General features: G+C 41.6%; 2 protein-coding genes across 7 annotated transcripts in view; one reads left to right on the top strand and one right to left on the bottom strand.

The window, feature by feature from the left end:
• The window catches only part of PPM1H (protein phosphatase, Mg2+/Mn2+ dependent 1H), a 110,153-nt gene that overhangs the window by 2,568 nt on the left and 85,666 nt on the right, over nt 1-21,919 (bottom strand). The window contains exons 6-9 of the mRNA XM_034402785.3: nt 19,213-19,331; nt 7,276-7,339; nt 5,627-5,734; nt 2,467-2,618 (exon numbers count right to left, since the gene is read on the bottom strand). Coding sequence (XP_034258676.2) covers nt 2,467-2,618; nt 5,627-5,734; nt 7,276-7,339; nt 19,213-19,331 — 443 coding nt within the window. The remainder of the gene's footprint in view (nt 1-2,466; nt 2,619-5,626; nt 5,735-7,275; nt 7,340-19,212; nt 19,332-21,919) is intronic.
• MON2 (MON2 regulator of endosome-to-Golgi trafficking) overlaps nt 1-21,919 on the top strand; it is a 175,708-nt gene that overhangs the window by 130,208 nt on the left and 23,581 nt on the right. The window lies entirely within an intron of this gene.

The raw sequence follows: 21,919 nt of genomic DNA, 5'->3' as shown, positions 1-21,919 counted from the left end.
AGCCAGATGAACCGCTGCCGGGAGGCTTTTGAGCCATAGCCGTCCTGTAGGGATGATGAAGAAAGGAGAGGCATTTCATGGACCATGAGGAATTGGCAATTTCCTCGCTGGAACAGAAACAGCTCTCCAGAAACAGCAGCGGGAGTGGCGGCCATCTTAAGGTGGCCACCTTGAAACTGGGACAACCAAACCGAAGAATTGTGCAGGAGTAGCGTTTGGACAGAGTGCTAGAACTGGGTGAGATAAATGCCAAATTATACTAAGAAAAGTTGAAATTGAAGTTTTAAAAGAATTCCGGAGCTTGGACTAGCGGCTATCTGGCATTATTGGGGGGGGGATCACACATGCAAAACAAAGACAAAGCGTGAACTGTAATATAAAGAATCTAAGAGAAAGTCTTGGATTTGGAAAATTGGGAAAAGCAAGATTTTAAAAGAGAAAAAAATGATTTTCGGAAGATAACAATAATTCACAAGAGAACTTTTAAAAATTACTGGATAAACAATTGGTAACAGAGTAGAAATGGAGAGTGCCATCTGCTGGAGGAAAAAAAAAGTACTGTAATTTTCTATTCAAATAAATAAAACAGAAGAAATAGCAGCTGGAAATTTCGACCTTGGCCATATAGAAGAAGATAATTTGGACATTGTGAGAATATTTAAGGAGTGACTGTGTTTTATATCTGGGTGGTTGTTTTATTTCCCTTCTCTTCTGGAAGATAGCTTCATAATTGGATTTGACTGTTGCTGAATTTGGATAATAATTAATAATTGAGAAGAACATTTTAATTTTAACGAACAAAATGAATAATTGAAGAAGGAAAGAAGAAAAGAAGCAGAGATACAAGAAAATTATATAGACTTTAAATTCTGGTCAAGTGCATAGAGATATAATTGGGGAGGTATTAAATTGTTATAAAATGGAGTTGCAGATGTATGAAGAGTACTTTTGATGTTTAAAAGCATGCGCGAATCTTTAATAGGCAAAAAAGAAACAGAAAATTCATTTAAAAATACAGAAAAAGAAAAGGAAGAAGAGTTGGAAGAGGGAAACTTAAATGAGAAACAAGAAATTAACAATGTTGAAAAGAAAGTATCAAAAAATAGAAATCAAATATTACAGAAATGTTTGGGAATGTCAAAAGAGCAGAGAAGCAAGGGGGAAAATCCCCCCTAAAAAAGAAACAGATAAAAGGGAAAAGGGGGAATATCTGGAAGAGACAATGGAAAACTTTGTAGTGAGGGATGTTCAAACAATTCAACAAAATAAGATAAAAGGATGCAGAAGATGAAATGTAACATATGTAAAAAGAAAAAAAAGAGAATTGAGAAATTAGAGTGAGATAAAGGGTCGTGCAAAAAACCATTAGACAAGGGAATGCTAAAAAGATTTCGAGATGATGGTTAAAGATGAAGGATGATGAGGTAACATTAGCAAATATACATAAAATAGATTAATAAATGGGAATGGGAAAGTAGACAATATAATAATAGTAGTGTTTTTGATAGCTTTTTAAATTAGAATGAAATTTTAATTGTTATAGTAGTGGTAAGAGAGGATTTTTGCAAAGAAGAAGAAATAGAACATGTTTGTGATAAACCACAGCACATGGAAAGATGAAAATAAGTATTTAATAATATTAATTTTGATAACAATGCAAATTAAGATGAATGTTTGACTGTTAATGATTGGGAAAAAGGAATTAGAGAGACACTTCCAGAAATGAAAAAAGATTGTAAACAACTGAAGCAATTGTAATTGAAAAGAAATATAAGGCGTAAAGTGATGTTATTCGAATATAAAATTGAAAATAATAAAAAATAATGGGGGGGAAATTAATATGGCAGAAGTTGAAATAATAAGATATGGAGAAAAATGATAAATTTGTGATAAAGGATTACACAAAAGATTATTTCCAAAATATTGGAAAAAATGGGAAGATTAAGAAGTATTATAATGATGATTTTGATTATGTATAAATGTATAAGATGTGACCCAGTCAACACTCTGTTCATAAAATATGTATGATGAAAGAAATTTTTTAAAATAAAATTTGTCTAAAAAAGAAAAAAAGAAAATTAAGGAACGTAGTATTAGAGATTTTCAATAATTAAAATAAAAATATACAGGTATTACAAAAGAAACTAAAATGCTAAAATTAAACAATTTGTTGTTTAACTTTTCAGAAATCAGTAAAATTTGCTTTGGTGCAAACTGAACTGATTCCATCACATTTTTGTTTACAATCACTTTTTTATTTGTATATATTTGTATTCACTTTAAAATTTTAGAACTAATATTAGCCTCTTCTGAAATACAGCACGAAAACCATGCTGAAAAATGCTTTTTGTTCTAAGTGGTAAGCAAATGTTATAACAAAATACCCTCAGGACCCTGAGGATCCTGTTATCCTCAGAAAAAAGCAGGACAATTTCAAAGATAGCCTACAGAAGAGAGGTTACATGCCTGTGTGGATCATCAGGGTCACAGTTTGGCAGGAAATTAGTGATGGCTTCTGCTACTTCTTCATTTAATAGTACATCCCAGAGTCCATCAGTAGCTAAGATAAGCACATCATCTGGTCCATGTTCATACTGGAGAAGATTATAAACTCTTACCTGAAAAATAATCCATGGAAAGGAAAAAGAGAAGAGCTTTTAGGGAATTGCCATTATGTCTACCTGTTTCTAGAAATAGTGCTTTATTCCACTATCAATAAATGAAAATTTGGGCATATAATTCTCTTCCAAAGTTCTAAACTGTCCCCAGTCTGTTCCAATTTACTTTCCTCTGGATGTTTTGTAGGTCTAATCCTTGTAATTTCAGCCTTTGACCAAGTTGGCTTGGGGGGGAGGGGAGGGAGTAGTCAAAATCAAAAAGGAAAACACAGTTTTTCACAGAAGAATGAAAGAAAGAATTCAGGGACTAGAATCTGTTTTTTTTAAAAAAAACTTCCACCTCAAAAATAAATTTATCAGAACATTACGAAGTTTAGATTACACATACTTACATGTTGAAAAAATAGAGATTCTTTTAAAATTATTCTCACATGCAGATTATATTCTATGTTTTTCAGTTGTCTGTTTTGTAAAATACTAGTTTTTAATTGCCTAGACATACTCCTTCATTGTCAAATCACCTGGTTCCTTGATTTAAAAAAAATCACTGAATTATCAAGGATTTTAATTACTTCATCACTGACTTTTTTTAAAGAAGTGAAGTAACCTTATCACAGCAAGTAATAGGAATACTTCCTAGACCAGGATTCAGAAAAACATGCACCTGGTCTGTAATATTACATTAACCTTGTAGTTGACAACTGGCGGCTTGGGATATATTTTGACAATGCAAGAAAAGAGCTATTCATCATATTTTGTGTTTTTTACATATTTGAAATCGAGGACAGAAAAACAGAACTTCAACATTTTAAGAAATTTGGTTTCAATACTTACTTTTTGTTTTCCTGTTAAATAACGCCAAATAGAGTTTAAAAGAATTGTCATTTTAATTTGATTTGCTGAAATGGGAAAATCAATAAAGGATTTAAATGCTGATGAACTAAAGGTAAAAGTTTCCCTGTCAGTCGTATCCTAGGCACAATGCTCATCTCTGTTTCTTGGCTGAGGGAGCCAGCATTGTCCGAAAACAATTTCCGTAGTCATGTGACCAACATATGCCAAAAGTGCATGGAATGCTGTTATCTTCCACCGAAGTGATACCTATTAATCTATTCTATATCAGTGGTGGGATCCTTCCAGTTTAACAACCGGTTCGGTGATTGCACGCTTTGTGCACACCCGCACCAGATGCGCGCTGTGTGCACATGCACAATTCAACTAAAAATCACCTTTTGCGTTAGTGCTAGGGAATTAAAACAGCGGCAATCTGCTCTGCCGCGCTAATCAGCTGCGAAGATAAAGGTAAGTAAAGCGCAGGGCCAGGCGGGTGGGCCCAGCTGACTGTCGGAGCGAACTGGTTCCCTCCCAGCTGATCGTCGGAGCTACCGGTTTGTCCGAACCAGTAGAATCCGACCCCTGCTCTACATGCATATAATTATTCAATCCTCATTAAAAATATCAAAAGGTAGAACTATAATCCAGAAGTTGGAAAGCTCAGTACTAACACACATAACTTGTATCTTTTCTCCCCTTCAAGGATCTACTTAGTTTCCTAGAACCCAGAGAGACACCATATTGAGGGCATATTTGCTTTAGCCTTTTCATAGCAGTATAGTGTAATATGCTGACTAATGCAAAATTGGTCAAGAACCCTCATTTCAATTCAAGGTTTTTATTTAAAGGATGTATGAAATTTGAACATAGGAAAACAAAACCAAACACAAACCAGGAAAGTGAAGGCATCTAATAATGTGATTAAGCTGCAACATCTTGGAGAATTGTATTACAGCTTTTGGATTTCTAATTAACCCTGGCATAAATAGTGTATATGCAATATCTAAATGCTAGTCTGCAAGGCAAAATATGAAGTGAATTAAGAGGTCAAAATGAGTACCAAATATTCAACTCATTTAAATACCGTGTTTCCTCAAAAATAAGACCTCCCCTGAAAATAAGCCCTCCCTGAAAATATTTAAATGCATGCACAGCTGGTCCCTGCCGTATAGAGAAGAGAAAGAAGAAGCCACTTACACTGATGGCCTGCTTTTGATAATCTAGTAGGCAATTGGGAGTATTGTGTCTTAGCGGCAAAAATCTGTAATATATTTCTTTACTATTTCATTGATTCTAGGTCACTCTTGGCAGAAAACAATTCATAAAAATAGAAGTTTTTCATCTTATGCCCACCCTTTCAACCTTAAAACATCAGTTTCAATAGCCTGAAGGAATAGAAAAAGCTATGATGTCTATGACTAGCCTTCTATACTATGTGTACAGTATGTCAGAGTCTTTCAAGGCATTTAGCTCCATTTTTTAAAAAAAGAAATGGGCTTTCTAAATGACTTCATATCTATTTACTTACATATATATATATATCTTCCTTTTCAATTGGAAAGGCTCATAAAGATTTTTATGAGCCTTGGTAGTACAGTGGTTTAAAGCACCCTGTTATTAACATAGCTGCCTGCAATTACTGCAGGTTCAAATCTTACCAGGCTCAAGGTTGACTCAGCCTTCCATCCTTTCTAAGGTAGGTTAAATGAGGACCCAGTTTGTGGGGGCAATAAGATGACTTTGTATAAATATACCAAAGTATGAAGGCTATTGCTTAACGCATTGTAAGCCGCCCTGAGTCTCCGGAGAAGGGCGGCATATAAATCAAATTAAAAAAAAAAAAAAAACCACCAATATAATTTTTTTTTTTTTTTTAAAAAGAGAGAGATTAAGCTGGCAGATTTACAATAAAAAAAGATGTGACTCGCTTACTTGCTCTTAATAGTTTTAGGTTAAAAAACCTACACTATATAAGTCCCATTAAATACTTGGTTTGATCATTTGTTTCTTAAATAATAATATTTCTTAACTCAAGTATTTTTCATGTGGACTCACTTTAAATATTTTACACGCACAATAATAATACAAAGGAAGCTTATACATGTTTCATTGGTTTTTAAAGAAAATATTGGTTTAATTCATGTTCCCCTATAACAGATATATGAATGTTCTACCTCTGGTGAGGAGGACAAAAAAGGTTTGATGTAGATGTTCGAGTCATGCACCTTCAGGTCATGATCTCCAAGTCCTCTTGTAACCCCAATAGTTGCCATGACACGAGCCTAGGAAGAGATAAAAACCATAAAAGCATGGGGATACTGGAGAAGACTAGGGGAAAGATTCCTGAGCAAGAAAAAAAAACCCTTAAGAATACATAGTAAAAAAGGATAGAATTGGATTTTGAATGGCTACCACTTTAAATGATTCCAAAGGAGCTATTTGTCCTAAGTGTTGTATGCTATCATTTGACACTAAAGTAGCATTCTTTAAATATGTACAATTGAATAAAGTTGTCTTCCTATCTGACTTATAGAACATAAGCATGTCTTTGGCCGTGTGGCTTTCCTCATACACACCTTGCAGTAGAGCGTTTGCTACCACTAGGAGGAGTCACAATCAGCTGTCAGAAATTCCTACTATAAACCAGTGGTTCTCAAACATTTTGGTTGCAGGAGACCTCAAAGTGCTTTGATTGATATGGATTATATCTATCAATATTTACTGCATTAGAAGTTAAAACTGAATTTTAAAATATTTGACCTTGCGGCTCCCCAGGGGTCCTCCGACCATACTTTGAGAACCATTGATATAAACCAATATTCTCTTTTTGCAATCTAAAGAGAAAACAGGATTTGGGTCTTCTTTCTAAAAAAACTATCATTTTTTAGCATCATTGTTGTGATACTGTAATCTCCAATTCCCCTAGATACAGTGTGGAATTTTTCAGGTTACTTTTCAGTGATATTAAATTCTTCTAAAATATGTAGCAAATGGGAAGAAGTGTTATAAAGAAAAATACACATACACAGAGAAAAAAAGGTTGCAGAAATACTATTGAAAAAACAAAATTCTCATCAAAACGTACAGGTAAGCTGCAGCAGAGCTGACCAGAGCAGCCAGACCAACATAGAAGTTCATATGATTAATTGAAATAAGCAATCAAGCCACTAGAGAATGTGATGAGGAAGCAAAAGCAATCTTGAGATCACAGAGTCCTCACATCTTCAGAATTGTAGGGGTCAGTGCTAATAATTTATTTTCTAATTCTGTATTTGGCAATCAGTTGCTATTTTGACAAAATTATTTCTCAGTCTCTGATTCACATCCCTGAATGAACTGTGAACGCAGCTAAAAAAGAAAAACCCTAGTAACTAGAAATTCAGCAGGCATCCTTATTGCCTTAAATTTATTTGATCTCCACAACTGTTCAAAACTGCACAAATCCAAAAAAGTTTTTCATTTTTCCCAGTTTAAAAGATCACGTATAACAGTACAATCAAACTGCAGAACTGCCTATCCAAACTTTTTTTTTCTTTCCAAAATCTCTCTATCCTAACTGCCTTCAAATGTATATTTATATAAAGCAAACAAAAATCAAAATAAGACAGTTCAGCAATAAAAGTAATGAAACTGCTTTTCTCTGAAACGGGCTTGTTTGTCATGGAACCTAGGAACTGAATTATTAGAGACAAAATATTCTTTTAAGTTGTTAGAAAAATAAAATAAAGTGAAGAAAGTAGAAAACCCCAAAAAATTTAGGGCTAACTTGAGTAGTAATTATGATGCAGCACTCAGGTTCCTTTCACACAAGGCTTATTCCCACCTTCTTTCCTTCTCCATATATAAGGGGAAACTTCAAATCATCCTCTTCAATGGTTTTGTATGCCCTGAGGAAGGAATAAAGTAACTTTATAAAACTTGGACTCAATTATCAATCCAGTCCTTTACCACAGTTTTCTCCCTGTTCTTTCTCTGCGTATTTATTTGCTTCAACTTTGCAACATATTCCCACGTTTTTCTCTCCTCTTTTGAGCCCCCCCCCGCAGCTTATACTGCTTCTACAAATTATAAGAAGCATGATGAATATTTTACAAATAAATATACATATATACATATATATAAATATACTTATATAATAATATAAATATTATAAAAATAAATAATAAATATTTGGTAAAATAAAAGATGGGAAACTAAGTGGGATCCCTTCCTATTATCCCAACTGCTGGCCCAGCATCCCTCAATCAGTAATACAAACGCATAAAAGATGAAGATCAAAGAGGGTGATGAAAAAAGTTAGCAAGAGACTGAAGTAACAGCAGAAACAGGAGGAGGATGAAGGCAAAGAAAAAGCAAGAGAGAGTTCAAGAGGCCAAGAAATATATTTTAGCGTTAAACTGGTTAAATGGCCACAAATGTGTAGTCAGTCAGTAATCCTTCTTAATATGATTATGAAAAAACAAGAAATAATCCCGGAGTTCTCATTTGGGGAGCTGTTACCCATTTTTTTTACCAACTTCCTCATCCAAGTAGAGTCTGTTTTTCACCAATCCAGTCTGGCTTTCTAAATAGGTGAAATGATAGATTTATCACTGACAAATTCCTTGCAGCCCTTTAGGATGTTATCAGTTACATTTTCCTCCAAATTACAATTGTTTTAACTGGGATTGTCTGTTTTGCTCAATCCATAAAAGAAAGAAAGCAAAAGAAGATGTGAATAAGCATCTAGATAGCATGATAGATCTCCCCTGCAATAGTACAGCAACCCAAAGGAACACGAATCTTTCTATGTTTGATCTATGTAACTATAATATTTAGATTTTAAACCACAATAGTACAGCCTATCTATCCTTTCTACTTCTTTACAGGATGAGCTTTTCTATAAAACATAGTCCTACTACCACCTAATTAGCAAGTCAGACAAACACAAGAAGGTTCTTTTAAAAGATGACAGCAGGACCCCTTAGGAAAGATTGATTTAATCCCTCAGTGGCATTTTTTTATCTATTGGCAAATTACCCCAAGGTGTTCAGCTTAATGAGAAACACATCACTATTCTTCATTAGCATGAAGGTAATTCTTTTAGTTATAGGCAACTCAAACCTAGTGTTATTCAAGATCTATTGAAGTTCATGTTTTAATACAGGATTAGAAACTAGTCTATTCTCATTATATTTTCTTAGGGAAACATTGTACAAACTGATGTAAAGTATTAAATATTTAAAAATATTAAATAAAATACAACTTACAAAATATATTAAAAATAAGATCAGAGAGCGAAGAACAGACTCCTCTGCATAATTTTTCTACTTTTGCAATGAGATTTTTCCTCACTCTTTGCTCCAACAGTTTCTGCATATCCTCTAAACTTGTTCTCTGGACTCAATTTTGAAATAGAGCATGTAAGAGGGAATACTACTACTTCCCCATTCTATGAGGAAATCATCAAAATTTCTCAGTAGTTTTTGTCTCATAAATGTAGATACTGAAGTGTTGATTCCCAATGTAATCATATCAATGAAATATTTTCTTTCCCCCCACACTTTGTAGAGCAGAGAGATTACAGAGAAAGGAATTGCAAGGAAGTAAGCTGTTTCTTCTTCTTTACATCGAAAGCAATATATAATTTATTTATTTTTTATCTGCGCATGCCCAAGATGGCGACTTCCTTGTGATCCCGGTGATCTTGGGGGGGTGATTATGGCTCCAGGGGGCCTTTGGAGGGCTGAATTTCGATCGTTGCAGCCCTGGCCGAGCTGGAGGAGTGTCGGAGCTCTCTTTTGAGGGGTCTCCGGCTTCTCAGGATGTCCTCAAGGCTCGCGGAGGCTCGCGGAGATCATAGGATGGCAAGAGCGGCCCAAAGGAGGAGGGGGGGCGGCTGACTCTCTATTGCGAAGGCGGCAGAGCCAGGATGACAGCGTCAGCGCTGCGGCGGCGGCGGTGCAGCACCCTCGTCGGGATCCTCGCCAGCCCAATCCGCCCTGGACATGTACTAGGGGCGGAGGGGGGGGCGAGGTGAGGACGGGGAGGCTGGCGGCGGCGGCGGCGATGCTGGCGGCGTGGAAATGGCGGCTGCTGGGACAAGGAAGGAGCCGCCGCAGTTTGATGTATGGGAGTGTCGGAGATGTTAGCAGCTGCTCGCTTGCTGTGTTGGACCTCCTGGGTGATCGTGGGGCGTTGTTTGGCCCCTTGGTCGTCCCAGAGACCTCCATGAGGATTTATGGAGGCTGGGCGAGGCGAGCAGCATGGTCATAAGGAAGATCTGGGAGGGGCTGGGGAGAGCTGGACCATGACTGAGGGGTTTCCCCCCTGTGGCGTTTGTTGCCTCTGCTCTCCTTTTTCACCTCCCATTCCCCTGAATGTGGTGATACCATGCTGCGCATGCTTGCTGGACAATCATCTCCTGGTCTAGGTGTCATTCTTGACCTCCCCGGAGTTATGACTGTTATGATCTCCGCCAACTTGAGCCTGTTTTTGGACTATGTGGACTGACCTGATCCCATTCTTTCCCTCTATTGAATGGAGGTTTACATCTGGGGACTCAAGTCTTGGTGGAGTGGGTCTACAGCTGCTGTCTCAATTCCGGCTTTTTGGACGATCGTGGTTGACCAGCCACCGTGAGAGGGGGGCTGGGTCACCCTTTACCGGATCAAAACAGCATTTTACTCCCGCCATTGCCGTGAGAGGGCAATGAGGTCCCACGTGTTCCATTGGAATTCTATTGAAGTCCGGCATTTCACTCCTTCTGACTGTGATAACATCAAATTGTCCCCTGGCTATTGGCCATGGGTTATTACCTCCCCTTGATGTCCAGATGTACTCGGTGAATGAACTTTGTGCCCTGCGAGATTCCCCCCTCTCGCAGGTTTGGCCCTCTTCGTTATCGAGGGCCTATCTTGATGACGGGCTTTGGAGCCCCGAGAGATGGCATGCGGCAAAGAAGAGTTTGAGGGGTTTTTTAAGTGGGTTTTTTAGTGGGTTTTTAACAAAAATTTTAAGGGGTTCGGGGGGATCAGGGTGGGTTCTGGGGGAAATCCACCGGGTTCAAGACCAGCCTCAGCGAAGGGCTGCGACACTAGGGACGTAGAACCAGAGGTCGGGGAGGGGGTTGGAGTTCGATTTAAAGAGGGCTGTTCCATCAGTATAGTGAGTGGGAGGGGCAGATATGGCGGAAGCTGGGGACCACATCATGTTCGGGGAATGCGCACTCTCTACCTTAGAGCGATTGCGCACTCCGGTCCCCAATGCTTTTTTCATTCCCCAGGCTGTTCAGATTCTCAGGGCCAGAGCCTTCGGCTGATGTTATGCAATGCCAGGTCCATTGTTAATAAAGCCCCCCTCATTCACGATCTTATTCAGGAGGGGGAGGCGGACCTAGCGGGCATTACGGAGACCTGGTTGGGCCAGGAGGGGGGAGTTCCCCTCGTGGATATATGCCCACCAGGCTTCCGTGCATTTCATCAGCCGAGGGCTCAGGGTAGGGGCAGGGGGGTGGCGGTTATTATAAAGGAAGGTCTGGATCCAAGGGCAACCACTGTTCCACAGATAGCCAGATGTGAGTCCCTCTTTGTGAAGTGGGGTCGTGGAGTACAGATGGGCTTGTTGGTCACGTACCTGGCTCCCTGCCACGTGGCAACGGCCCTGCCCGAGCGGCTTAACGTTATAGCCGAGGTGGCGGTTGATACCCCCAGACTTGCTGTCATGGGGGATTTCAACCTGCCCTCTATCGGTGAAACGTCTGAGGTGGCTCAAGAGTTCATGGCTTCCATGACGGCCATGGACCTTACTCAGTTAATTCATGACCCCACTCACATAGGTGGACACACTCTGGACTTAGTTTTTGTCTCTGGTCAGTGGTTGAGTGGTCTTGATAAGGGGATACAGCCATCGAACCCTTGTCATGGTCTGACCACTCGCTCCTTCGACTGGACTTTCTAACCGCTGCACCCCGCCGCAGGGAGGCGGGACCGACCAGGTGGTTCCGCCCCAGGCGCCTGATGGACCCTGATAGGTTCCAGATGGAGCTTGGGCCATTTCCTGAGTCTCTGACTCATGACTCGGCTGAAGACCTGATGGCCACCTGGGATAGTGCGGCCGCCGGGGCCTTGGACCGTGTCGTGCCTTTGCGGCCTCTGACCCGGCACCGAACTCACCTAGCTCCTTGGTTCTCCGAGAAGCTGAGGGAGATGAAGCGCCGGAAAAGACGCCTGGAGAGTAGTTGGAGGACCAGCCGCTCCGAATCCGACTGAATACGGGTGAGGTCTCATATTAAGACCTACCTAGTGGCGATAAAAGCGGCAAAATCTAGCTATTTTGCCGCTCTTATCGCATCATCAGATAATCGCCCAGCCGCCTTGTTTAGGGTGACCCGCTCCCTCCTCCATTTGGAAGTGCAGGATGACCCCTTGCAGGGCCGAGCCGAGGATTTTGTGCAGTATCTGTATGACAAAATCGCTCAGATTCGGGAAGGGCTGGCCTCTGACTGGGTATGTCCGGACGGGATGACTGAGGCAGGTCTTGAGAGCGTTATCTGGGAGGAGTTCGATCCTGTGGCTCCCGAGGACATGGACAGGATCCTGGGACGGCTGAACGCGACCACATGTTTATTGGACCCGTGTCCCTCCTGGTTGGTACTGGCTTCCCGGGAGGTTACACGAGGCTGGCTCCAGAGGATTGTTAATGCTTCTCTGAGTGAGGGGGTCCTGCCGGCCGCTTTGAAAGAAGCGGTTGTGAGGCCCCTCCTCAAGAAGCCCTCTCTGGATCTGGCTGTTTTGGCTAACTATCGTCCAGTCTCCAACCTTCGCTTTGTGGCGAAGGTTGTTGAGAGTGTGGTGGCGCAGCAGCTTCCCCGGTACCTGGATGAAGCTGTCTATCTAGACCCGCTCCAGTCCGGCTTCCGGCCTGGGCACAGCACGGAAATGGCATTGGTCACGTTGGTGGATGATCTCTGGAGGGCTCGGGATAGGGGTTGCTCCTCTCTCCTGGTCCTGTTAGACCTTTCAGCGGCTTTTGATACCATCGACCATGGTATCATGTTGCACCGGTTGGAGGGGCTGGGGGTGGGGGGCACTGTTCTGCGGTGGTTCTCCTCCTACCTCTCTGACCGGTCGCAATCTGTGTTGACAGGGGGGCAGCGGTCAACCCCGAGGCACCTTGCTTGTGGGGTGCCACAAGGGTCGGTCCTCTCGCCCCTTCTGTTCAACATTTATGTAAAGCCACTGGGTGAGATCATCCGTGGCTTCGGGGTGGAGTTCCATCAGTATGCTGATGACACCCAGCTGTACATCTCCACCCCAGGCCACCCCAACGATGCCCTTGAAGTGATGTCCCAGTGCCTGGAGGCCGTGTGGGTCTGGATGGGGAGGAACAGGCTCCGACTCAACCCCTCCAAGACCGAGTGGCTGTGGCTTCCGGCGTCCCGATATAGCCAGCTGACGCCATCGCTGGCTATTGGGGGTGAATCACTCGCCCCCACAGAGAGGGCTCGTAACTTGGGCGTCCTCCTGGATGCACGGCTGTCTCTAGAAGATCATATGACGGCCGTGGCCAGGGGGGCTTTTTATCAGGTTCGCCTGATACGCCACTTGCGCCCCTTTCTAGATCAGGACTCCCTACGCACGGTCACTCAGGCACTCGTCACCTCCCGCCTGGACTACTGCAATGCTCTCTACATGGGGCTCCCCCTGGGGTGCACCCGGAGGCTCCAGCTGGTCCAGAATGTGGCCACACGGGGGATTATGGGAGCGACGGGGCGCTCCCATGTGACACCCCTCCTGCGCGAGCTGCACTGGCTCCCGGTGGTCTTCCGGGTGCGCTTCAAGGTGTTGGTGACCACCTTTAAAGCGCTCCATGGCTTAGGGCCGGGGTATTTACGAGACCGCCTTCTGCCACCAATAGCCTCCCACCGGCCAGTACGCTCGCACCGAGTGGGCCTCCTCAGGGTGCCATCCGCCAGACAGTGTTGGCTGGCGACCCCCAGGGGGAGAGCCTTCTCTGTGGCGGCGCCCACCCTCTGGAACAACCTCCCCCCAGAGATACGTACAATAACAGACCTCCGGATTTCTCGTCGGGCCCTGAAAACTTATTATTTCAACTACCTGGGCTGGCTTGATCCCACAGTTTTGAGTTAAATTTTAATTGATTTTAAATTGGGTTGTTTTAAATTACGGCCAAAAAAAAAAAATTAATCATTTTAAACTGCTTTTAAATTTTGTATGTTCTGTTTTTATTTCGGCTGTTCACCGCCCTGAGTCCTATTGGAGAAGGGCGGTATATAAATGGAAACAAATAAATAAATAAATAAAATAAAAATATTCAGCAGTAAAAGAGGACAGGGAAAAAATAGTCTCTAAGCCATGAGGAATTGTAGCAGGACAGAGGTATGATACAGATAGTCCTCGACTTATAACCACAATTGAGCCTAAAATATCTATTGCTAAACAAGACAGTAAGTGAGTGAGTTAAGTGAGTTTTGCCCCATTTTACAATCTTTCTTGCTTGAATCACTGCAATAGTCAAGTTAGTAACACAATTGTTAGAGGAATCCAGCTTCCCCACTGACTTTGCTTGTCAGAAGGTCGCAAAAGGTGATCATGTGACTCTGAGACACTGCAACTGTCATAAATACATGCCAGTTGTCAAGCGTCCAAATTCTGATCACTTGACCATGGGGGTGATGCAACAGTCTTAAGTGTAAAAAACAGTCATAAGTCACTTTTTTCAGTGACGTTATAACTTCAAACAGTCACTAAATAAATGGTTGTAAGTTGAGGAACGCGACCACATGTTTATTGGACTCGTGCCCCTCCTGGTTAGTGCTGGCTTCCCGGGAGGTGACGCGAGGCTGACTCCAGGGGATTATAAATGCTTCGTTGGGTGAGGGTGACTTCCCCGCCGCCTTGAAAGAGGCGGTGGTGAGGCCTCTCCTCAAGAAGCCTTCCCTGGACCCGGCAGTGTTGGCTAATTATTGTCCGGTCTCCAACCTTCATTTTGTTGCGAAGGTTGTTGAGAGTGTGGTTGTGCGACAGCTCCCCCAGTACCTGGATGAAACTACGTATCTGGATCCATTCCAGTTGGGCTTCAGGCCTTGGTACAGCACGGAAACGGCATTGGTCGCGTTGGTTGATGATCTCTGGAGGGCTCGGGACAGGGGTTGCTCCTCTGTCCTGGTCCTATTAGACCTCTCAGCGGCTTTTGATACCATCGACCATGGTATCATGCTGCACCGGTTGGAAGAGTTAGGGGTGGGGGGCACTGTATTACGGTGGTTCTCCTCCTTTCTCTCCGACCGGTTGCAGTCTGTGTTGGCAGGGGGCAGAGGTCGACCCCGAGGCCCCTCATATGTGGGGTGCCACAAGGGTCGGTCCTCTCGCCCCTTTTGTTCAACATTTATGTAAAGCCGCTGGGCGAGATCATCCGTGGTTTCGGGGTGGAGTACCATCAGTACGCTGACGACACCCAGCTGTACATCTCCACCCCGGATCACCCCAACAATGCCCTTGAAGTGATGTCCCGGTGTCTGGAGGCCGTGCAGATCTGGATGGGGAGGAACAGGCTCAGGCTCAACCCATCCAAGACCGAGTGGCTGTGGTTTCTGACGTCCCGATATAGACAGTTGACGCCATCGCTGACTATTGGGGGCGAATCGCTGGCCCCCACAGAGAGGGCTCGTAACTTGGGTGTCCTCCTGGATTTACGGCTGTCTTTAGAAGAGCACTTGACGGCCATGAACAGGAGGATTTTTCATCAGGTTCACCTGATTCGCCAGTTTCTGGATTCGCCCCTTTCTGGATCAGGACTCCCTACACACAGTCACTCATGCCCTCGTCACTTCCCACCTGGACTACTGCAACGCTCTCTACATGAGGCTCCTCTTGAGGAGCACCCGGAGGCTCCAACTGGCGCAGAGTGCGGCCGCGCGGGTGGTTATGGGAGCAACATGGTGCTCCCGTGTGACACTTCTCCTGCGCGAGCTGCACTGGCTCCCGGTGGTCTTCCGGGTGCATTTCAAGGTTTTGGTTACCACCTTTAGAGCGCTCCATGGCTTAGGACCTTGTTATTTACAGGACCGCCTACTACCACAAGCAGCCTCCCACCGGCCGGTACACTCTCATAGAGAGGGGCTCCTCCGGGTGCCGTCAGCTAAACAATGTCGACTGGCGGCCCCCAGGGGGAGGGCCTTCTCTGTGGGGGCACCCACTATCTGGAACGAGCTCCCCCCAGAGATATGGAGGATCCCGGATCTACGCACTTTCCGCCGTGCTCTTAAGATTCTTCTATTCCAGCAAGCCGGCCTGGCCTAATTTTCTCCCTTGTTTTAAAATTCTTTTAAATTGAAATTTTAATCTGTTTTAAATTATTGGGATTTTTTAATTGTCTCGGGCTAAATTATTTAATCTGGTTTTAATTATATCTTTTAACTTTTGTATCTATGTATTTTATTTTGTGCCTGTTCACCGCTCTGAGTCCTTCGGGAGTAGGGCGGTATATAAATCTAATAAAAGAAAGAAAAGAAAGAAGAAAGGAAGGAATTATTTTAAAAAAATAGAAAAAGAATATAGCATAGAGGTACCTCTTTAATGAGATAGATAAAAGAGGGCAGGAACAAAACCAATCAGCTACTTCACTGAATGAGAATCTGAATCTGTTTTTTCCAGCTGCTCAGCCTAGCTATGGCATTACACTGATCTCCAAAACAAATAAGCAGAGATTGACAGTGCATTTCAAAAGCAAAACCAAAATATGTAAAAAAAAAAAAAAAAAGATTCCATGCCCTAAAACAACTTGGAAGTAAAAGCAAAATCTTTCATGATGAAGCAATGCAAGGACCCAAACAGGAAGTATTGTATAGCTCCAATCTAGGCATAGCCAGATAGCCACCTTAGTGTTTTCTTGCAGTCTTGGGCATGGCAGCCTAAATTTTGTGCTCCCCTCATTACTAATCCCTGTTTTGTCTCAAGACCTGCAAGTGTCCTGTCCTTATGTTTTTTAATGTGAGACAAGTTAAGAGAAGTGAATTTCCACAACTTCATCCTCAGCTAACCCCACAAGGAAATAACATCATGTCTAACAACTCATGGAAGCAACCAAAAGATAGCCAAAAAATGGAGAAGGAGTAGAAAAAAAGAGGACATTCATACCCTCTCAAAGTAACAAATAGCATGGCCATGTAAAACCTTGCTGGAGACATAGCCAGCAACATCTAGCTGACAGGAACCATCACTGGCTCCAGGTTTAAATCAAATTTCTAAACAGGATGTTGTTTTTTAAAGCACTCTTTCAAAAGAGACTAAACTCTAATGTTAAATTAATATACAATAAGGATGCTCCATTAAAACTGGAAAGGGCTTCAGAAGGCACCAGGCTGCCATACCAGGGCCAGGTACTTCTGCTCAAGTGAGGCTCTATCCCAGCTGAAATGGTCATGGACAGCAGCAGCAGCAGCAGCAGCAACCATGGGAATGGAGTCTCAAATAGACATTTGGGCATGGAAGTTGCTTGAGCTGCGGGTCAGGGATGAGTGTAGATGTGATCATGAACTCATAGAAAAAAGTATTACGTGTTCATGCCAGTTTGGCAGGATGGTGGTGAAGTTGAGCCCTAAATTTTAAACGATTAACTTGTTCCTCATCAATTGAGGGAGCTATCTGTGAGGTTTGTTGTTTTTTTCCAGCTCATCCTGCCCAAATGCCACTGTTTCTGTTTCTCTGCCATATGTGCAATTACAGAAAACAAGCTCATTTGTCACTGCCAAGAGATGTGCAGAATACACAGCAGGTCAAATCCCCCTCCTTGTTTTTATTGGAGCCACGGCTGCAAATCTTGAGCAAAATGCAGAAAATGCATGTTGTGTGAACCCATTTATCATCACTAAACCAGGCTCCAAAAAAATCCATGAAGCTCTATGCCACCTGCATACATAGTCAGAAATCAAAAAAGACCTGGAGCCCAATTATCTCCATATAACCTAATATTTCTGGGGAGGTTATTTCTCTGTTTGCTTGCCAGTTGGTGGAAGCTGTAGCTACATTACATTAAAAAAAATCATCCAATTACACGTTTGTCTAAGAGGGAAGTTCAGCTGTCCACCTAAATAGCTTTTTAAAAAGGGAACTACAGATAGTTCTCGACTTACAACCATAATTGAGCTCAAAATTTCTGTTGCTAAGTGAGACACTTGTTAAGTGAGTTTTGCCCCATTTGATGACCTTTCTTACCACTGTTGTTAAATGGAGTTATTAAGTTAGTAACATGGTTGATAAGTGAATGGCTTTCCCGTTGACTTTGCTTGTCAGAAGGTTGCAAAAGGTGATCATGTGACTCCTGGACACTGCAACCGTCATAAATATGAGTCAGTTGCCAAGTGTTTGAATTCTGATCACATGATCATGGGGATGCTGCAAGGATTGTAATGGTGAAAAACTGTCATGGGTCACTTTTTCCAGTGCCACTGTAACTTTGAATGCTCACTAAATTAACTGTTGTAAATTGAGGACTAGCTGTACATGGATAAAATTGTATGCATAACTGAAGAGAAAGGTTTAGTTACATCATTAAGAGAAAATCACTGCTCTTTTGCAGACTTCTAAGAGAGTATGCTGGCTGGGAAATTCTGAGAGTTGAAGTCTATGCATCTTAGTTGCTGATGTTGAGAAACATCGGTCTAATACACACCCATGCATTATATATTATCTGGGTGACTGAACCACAGTTCATATTGGGAACTGATGTGGATTTGGAAACAAAGCACAGCTCAATAAGTGAAAACAGAACACAGACAACCGCTCAGTAGTCTTTATAGCTGACACTCTTTTCAATCTAGCAGGAAAGACCATTGCCCTTAATAAGGCAAAGCAACAACTAATAAAGTCCCTTGTTATAGACTGAAGATAAATCCAGGCCAGGGAAAGGGATGCTGCCACTTTAAATTTTATTTTGGTATTTGTGGCAAAACTAATAGAGACTGTCAGTGGAGTCTCTTTTATTAGATGACTCTCAAGATGAAGCCTAATAGGACTTTAATGCTTGACTCTATAAAGCTATTTATATCAGAGGACTGGAAAGGACAAGATTGGCCTTGCCTTCATCTACCATTCCCCTTATCTCCTTGTGAGCCACACACAACATTCTGTGGAACTATGAAAGCTGAAGGCCTACAGTAACTATATTTGCAAAGCAGTTTCTAAATTACACAAAGGAAAAACTCCATCAGTGTCATATTCAGCAGGCATGTTAGGAAAACCAACTTGATTAAAATATAATGTTTCCAGAGAAAAGCAAGCACCACCTCAATTTAAAAAAAAAATCAGAAAAAAATAAAGATTTAGAGGGAGATGTAAACAAAGTGCTAATTTGTCACTTACGTTTTAAGACTTAAGTCTTAAAAAGACAGGTCTTTTTACAGTTACCAAAAGCTACTTATGATCCAAAGTTACAGCCATTACAGCACCCCTTATGGCCCTTCACCCTTATGACTGGCCCCAGGGATGCTGCAGCGCCCCCACACCTATCAACCCCCTCCATCCTCCCCCACCAGGGAAAAAAATTACAAGACTGAACTTTTGTTTTCACCCGCTCTCCCACGTTTTGACACAACCAGTTTTCCACATCTGGGTTCCAATATAGTCTCTTTAGTTTTGTAACTGAAATGTATATTATTATCATACCCTTATATTTCTAGATGTTGTATATGTACGACCACATCTGTAGGGAAGTTTTTAAAACATATTTTTCATTTTTCCAAAAAGGAGTATGTACCTACCAGCCAATCATGCTGAAATCTCGATAAAGCATTCTTTTCCCAACTTCCTTCCGCTGAACTCTCCTTGGAAATTCCAAGTGTGTAAATTCATTTCCCAGCAAATGGGGTTGCATATATGCCTGTAAATTAAAAGAGGACATTGACTGGGCAATCATCCCAGAAATCCATAATTACAACTCACATCCTTGTCTCGTCAAACGATCCCAAAACCCCTGTTACACCTTTTAATTGTTGAGCTTGCACAATTGCTGCACTTTCTTCTAGCATTTATAATCGGGAGAAGCTGCTTATACATTTGATCCTATACTGAGCTAGGGCAGAGCGTCACAATTTAGTAATATTAATTTGTATTTTCTCATCTTACATAAGAGCTGTTGGCAGACTGCTAGACTAATAGATTGCCAATACCCTCAGCTTTTCTTGGAAGATGAAACTATTGGGGAAAGTGATATCTAGACTCAGTCTCACTTGACTGCCCAAACAGAAGAGTCTCATTGCCAACAATCTGTATCAGCCAATCTCAAATACCAACTTTCTTTAATAAAACTGAATGAACAATTTAAAAAGCATACAAATCATTTGCTTAATTAGTGGAAAATCCATAGATTCATAAACTTAGCAGACAATAGATTTCTGCCTAAAACAAATTTTTAAAGAAATTAATGAGAGAGCTGTTCATAAACTGCTGTATCAAAACTTTCATCTTCCTCTGCTTTCTGAGTGCTGCTGTTTTTACTCTCACAAATCTGGTAAGGCAGTTACATTTTTCTGGTCTTCAAAATTGTTTCTTTTACAAAAGAACAAAATAGAAGACCTATTTTGTAAAAATATATATGCTACTGATGCTGAAATCTGACATGGTTTCAGTGCATGTTCATTATAAATTTAGTAGCATGTAGCTAATATCCCTAAAACAAAAACAAAATTGCTGGGGTTTTTTGGGGGGTGGGGTGGGGTGGGGTGGGGGAACTGCACGTGTCATCCCAACATCTTGTGGTAAGCAGCATTAAGACTGGGGAACAAAAAGATTAAGTACTGTATAACGTGACATTTCTTCTCATTACATACAGTACAGTATAATTTCCATTGCTTTTGAAACTCTCTCTAATGCAATTTCACCTTTATTATACATTTGCTACATATGGAAACGAACTAAATACATACGTTTTAGGGAAATAATAGAAGCATTTTTAAGTCCAATCAGAAAAAAAGGAAGTAATGTTCTGATTCTGGTTCCTTCAGGTAAGATCATATTCTAAAAATGCCACAGAACTTCCTTGATTTTAAAGGCACACAAATTATTTAAATGACAGAGGCATGAATATTCATTATATTTGCTCTGCAATTGTTGTTGTAAACCTGCATACTCTTAAAGTAGTTCTATCTTCCAAAACATTTAAAACACTTGTGAAAAACAACAACAGTCCGCTCTTCCTATGTCCTTCATTCCTGCTTTTACAGCCAGCAACCTATGTTCTGAAGAGCAAGTATTTGTAAAAAGGAAAAGCCATCTGGTCTCTCAAACCTGCCCCAATCAGCCTCAGTGGGAGGAAAGGCCACTAAAATGATGGTGCACTAGAGATTACAGGAGAAAGCAAGGGACACAAGGGAGGAAGGGGGGAGAAACAAATCTATGTGTAGCATTTGCTTGAGGTGTTAGCTACTTTTTCTGGAAATTTATATAAAAGCCACACTTGGCAGACCTGATAAAGAAATGGCTCTTCTTGCCTTAAGAAATGGATATAGGAAGAACAGAAATCGCCATCAATATTCTCATAACTACGAAGACACAGAGGGAATAATATATCAGACCACTCTGAATTTGACAAATAAAAATATAGTAGTATTTAGTGTAATGCAGGGATGGTACATGAATGTTTTATTATACTGGTCTGTTAGTGATTAATGTCACAGATTCTCTATTGCTTTGCAGTATGTTCTGCCATAGATCTTGACTGCAATGAGGGTCGAGTGATGATGATTGCTTTGTAAGTTTTGCCACGTTGGAGAAGAGTCCTAAGAATACCACGAACATCCAAGAAAATAAACAAATGTATTATCAAACAAATTAACCCAGAGTTTACACTCAAAGCACAAATGATTAGGCTAAAATTATCCTACTTCAGATACATTAGGCAAAGAACTAGCTCTAATACTGGGAAAGGTGGAAGGAAGGGGAAGAAGAACAGTAAGATGGTTGGACTCAGTTACAGTGGCATGAGGGGTATTGTTAGAAGACCTGAAAGACCAGGTTAGGACAGATTGTCATAGAGAAAATCTATCTATATGATCACTAAGAGAGGACACCAATTTGATGGCACATAGTGTTGTGCAACAGCTTTTTTAGGAACTGGACATGTTTCTAAAGTCAGGGAACTTTAGAGCCGAGGTGGCGCAGTGGTTAGAGTGCCGTACTGCAGCTACTTCAGCTGACTGCTAGTTCAGCAGATCAGCAGATCAAATCTCACCGGCTCAAGGTTGACTCAGCCTTCCATCCTTCCAAGGTGGGTAAAATGAGGACCCAGATTGTTGGGGGCAATATGCTAATGCTAATGCAATATGCTAATATGCAATATGCTATATGCCAACTTTGTAAACCGCTTAGAGAGGGCTGTAAAGCACTATGAAGCGGTATAGAAGTCTAAACAACAACAACAACAACAACAACAACAACAATAACAACTTCAGCAGTTAGTCTTCACGTATT

This window comes from Pantherophis guttatus, chromosome 7, assembly GCF_059756535.1.
Source record: "Pantherophis guttatus breed Tessera chromosome 7, ASM5975653v1, whole genome shotgun sequence".
Classification (NCBI taxonomy): domain Eukaryota; kingdom Metazoa; phylum Chordata; class Lepidosauria; order Squamata; family Colubridae; genus Pantherophis; species Pantherophis guttatus.
This window is presented reverse-complemented; position numbering and strand designations above follow the sequence as displayed.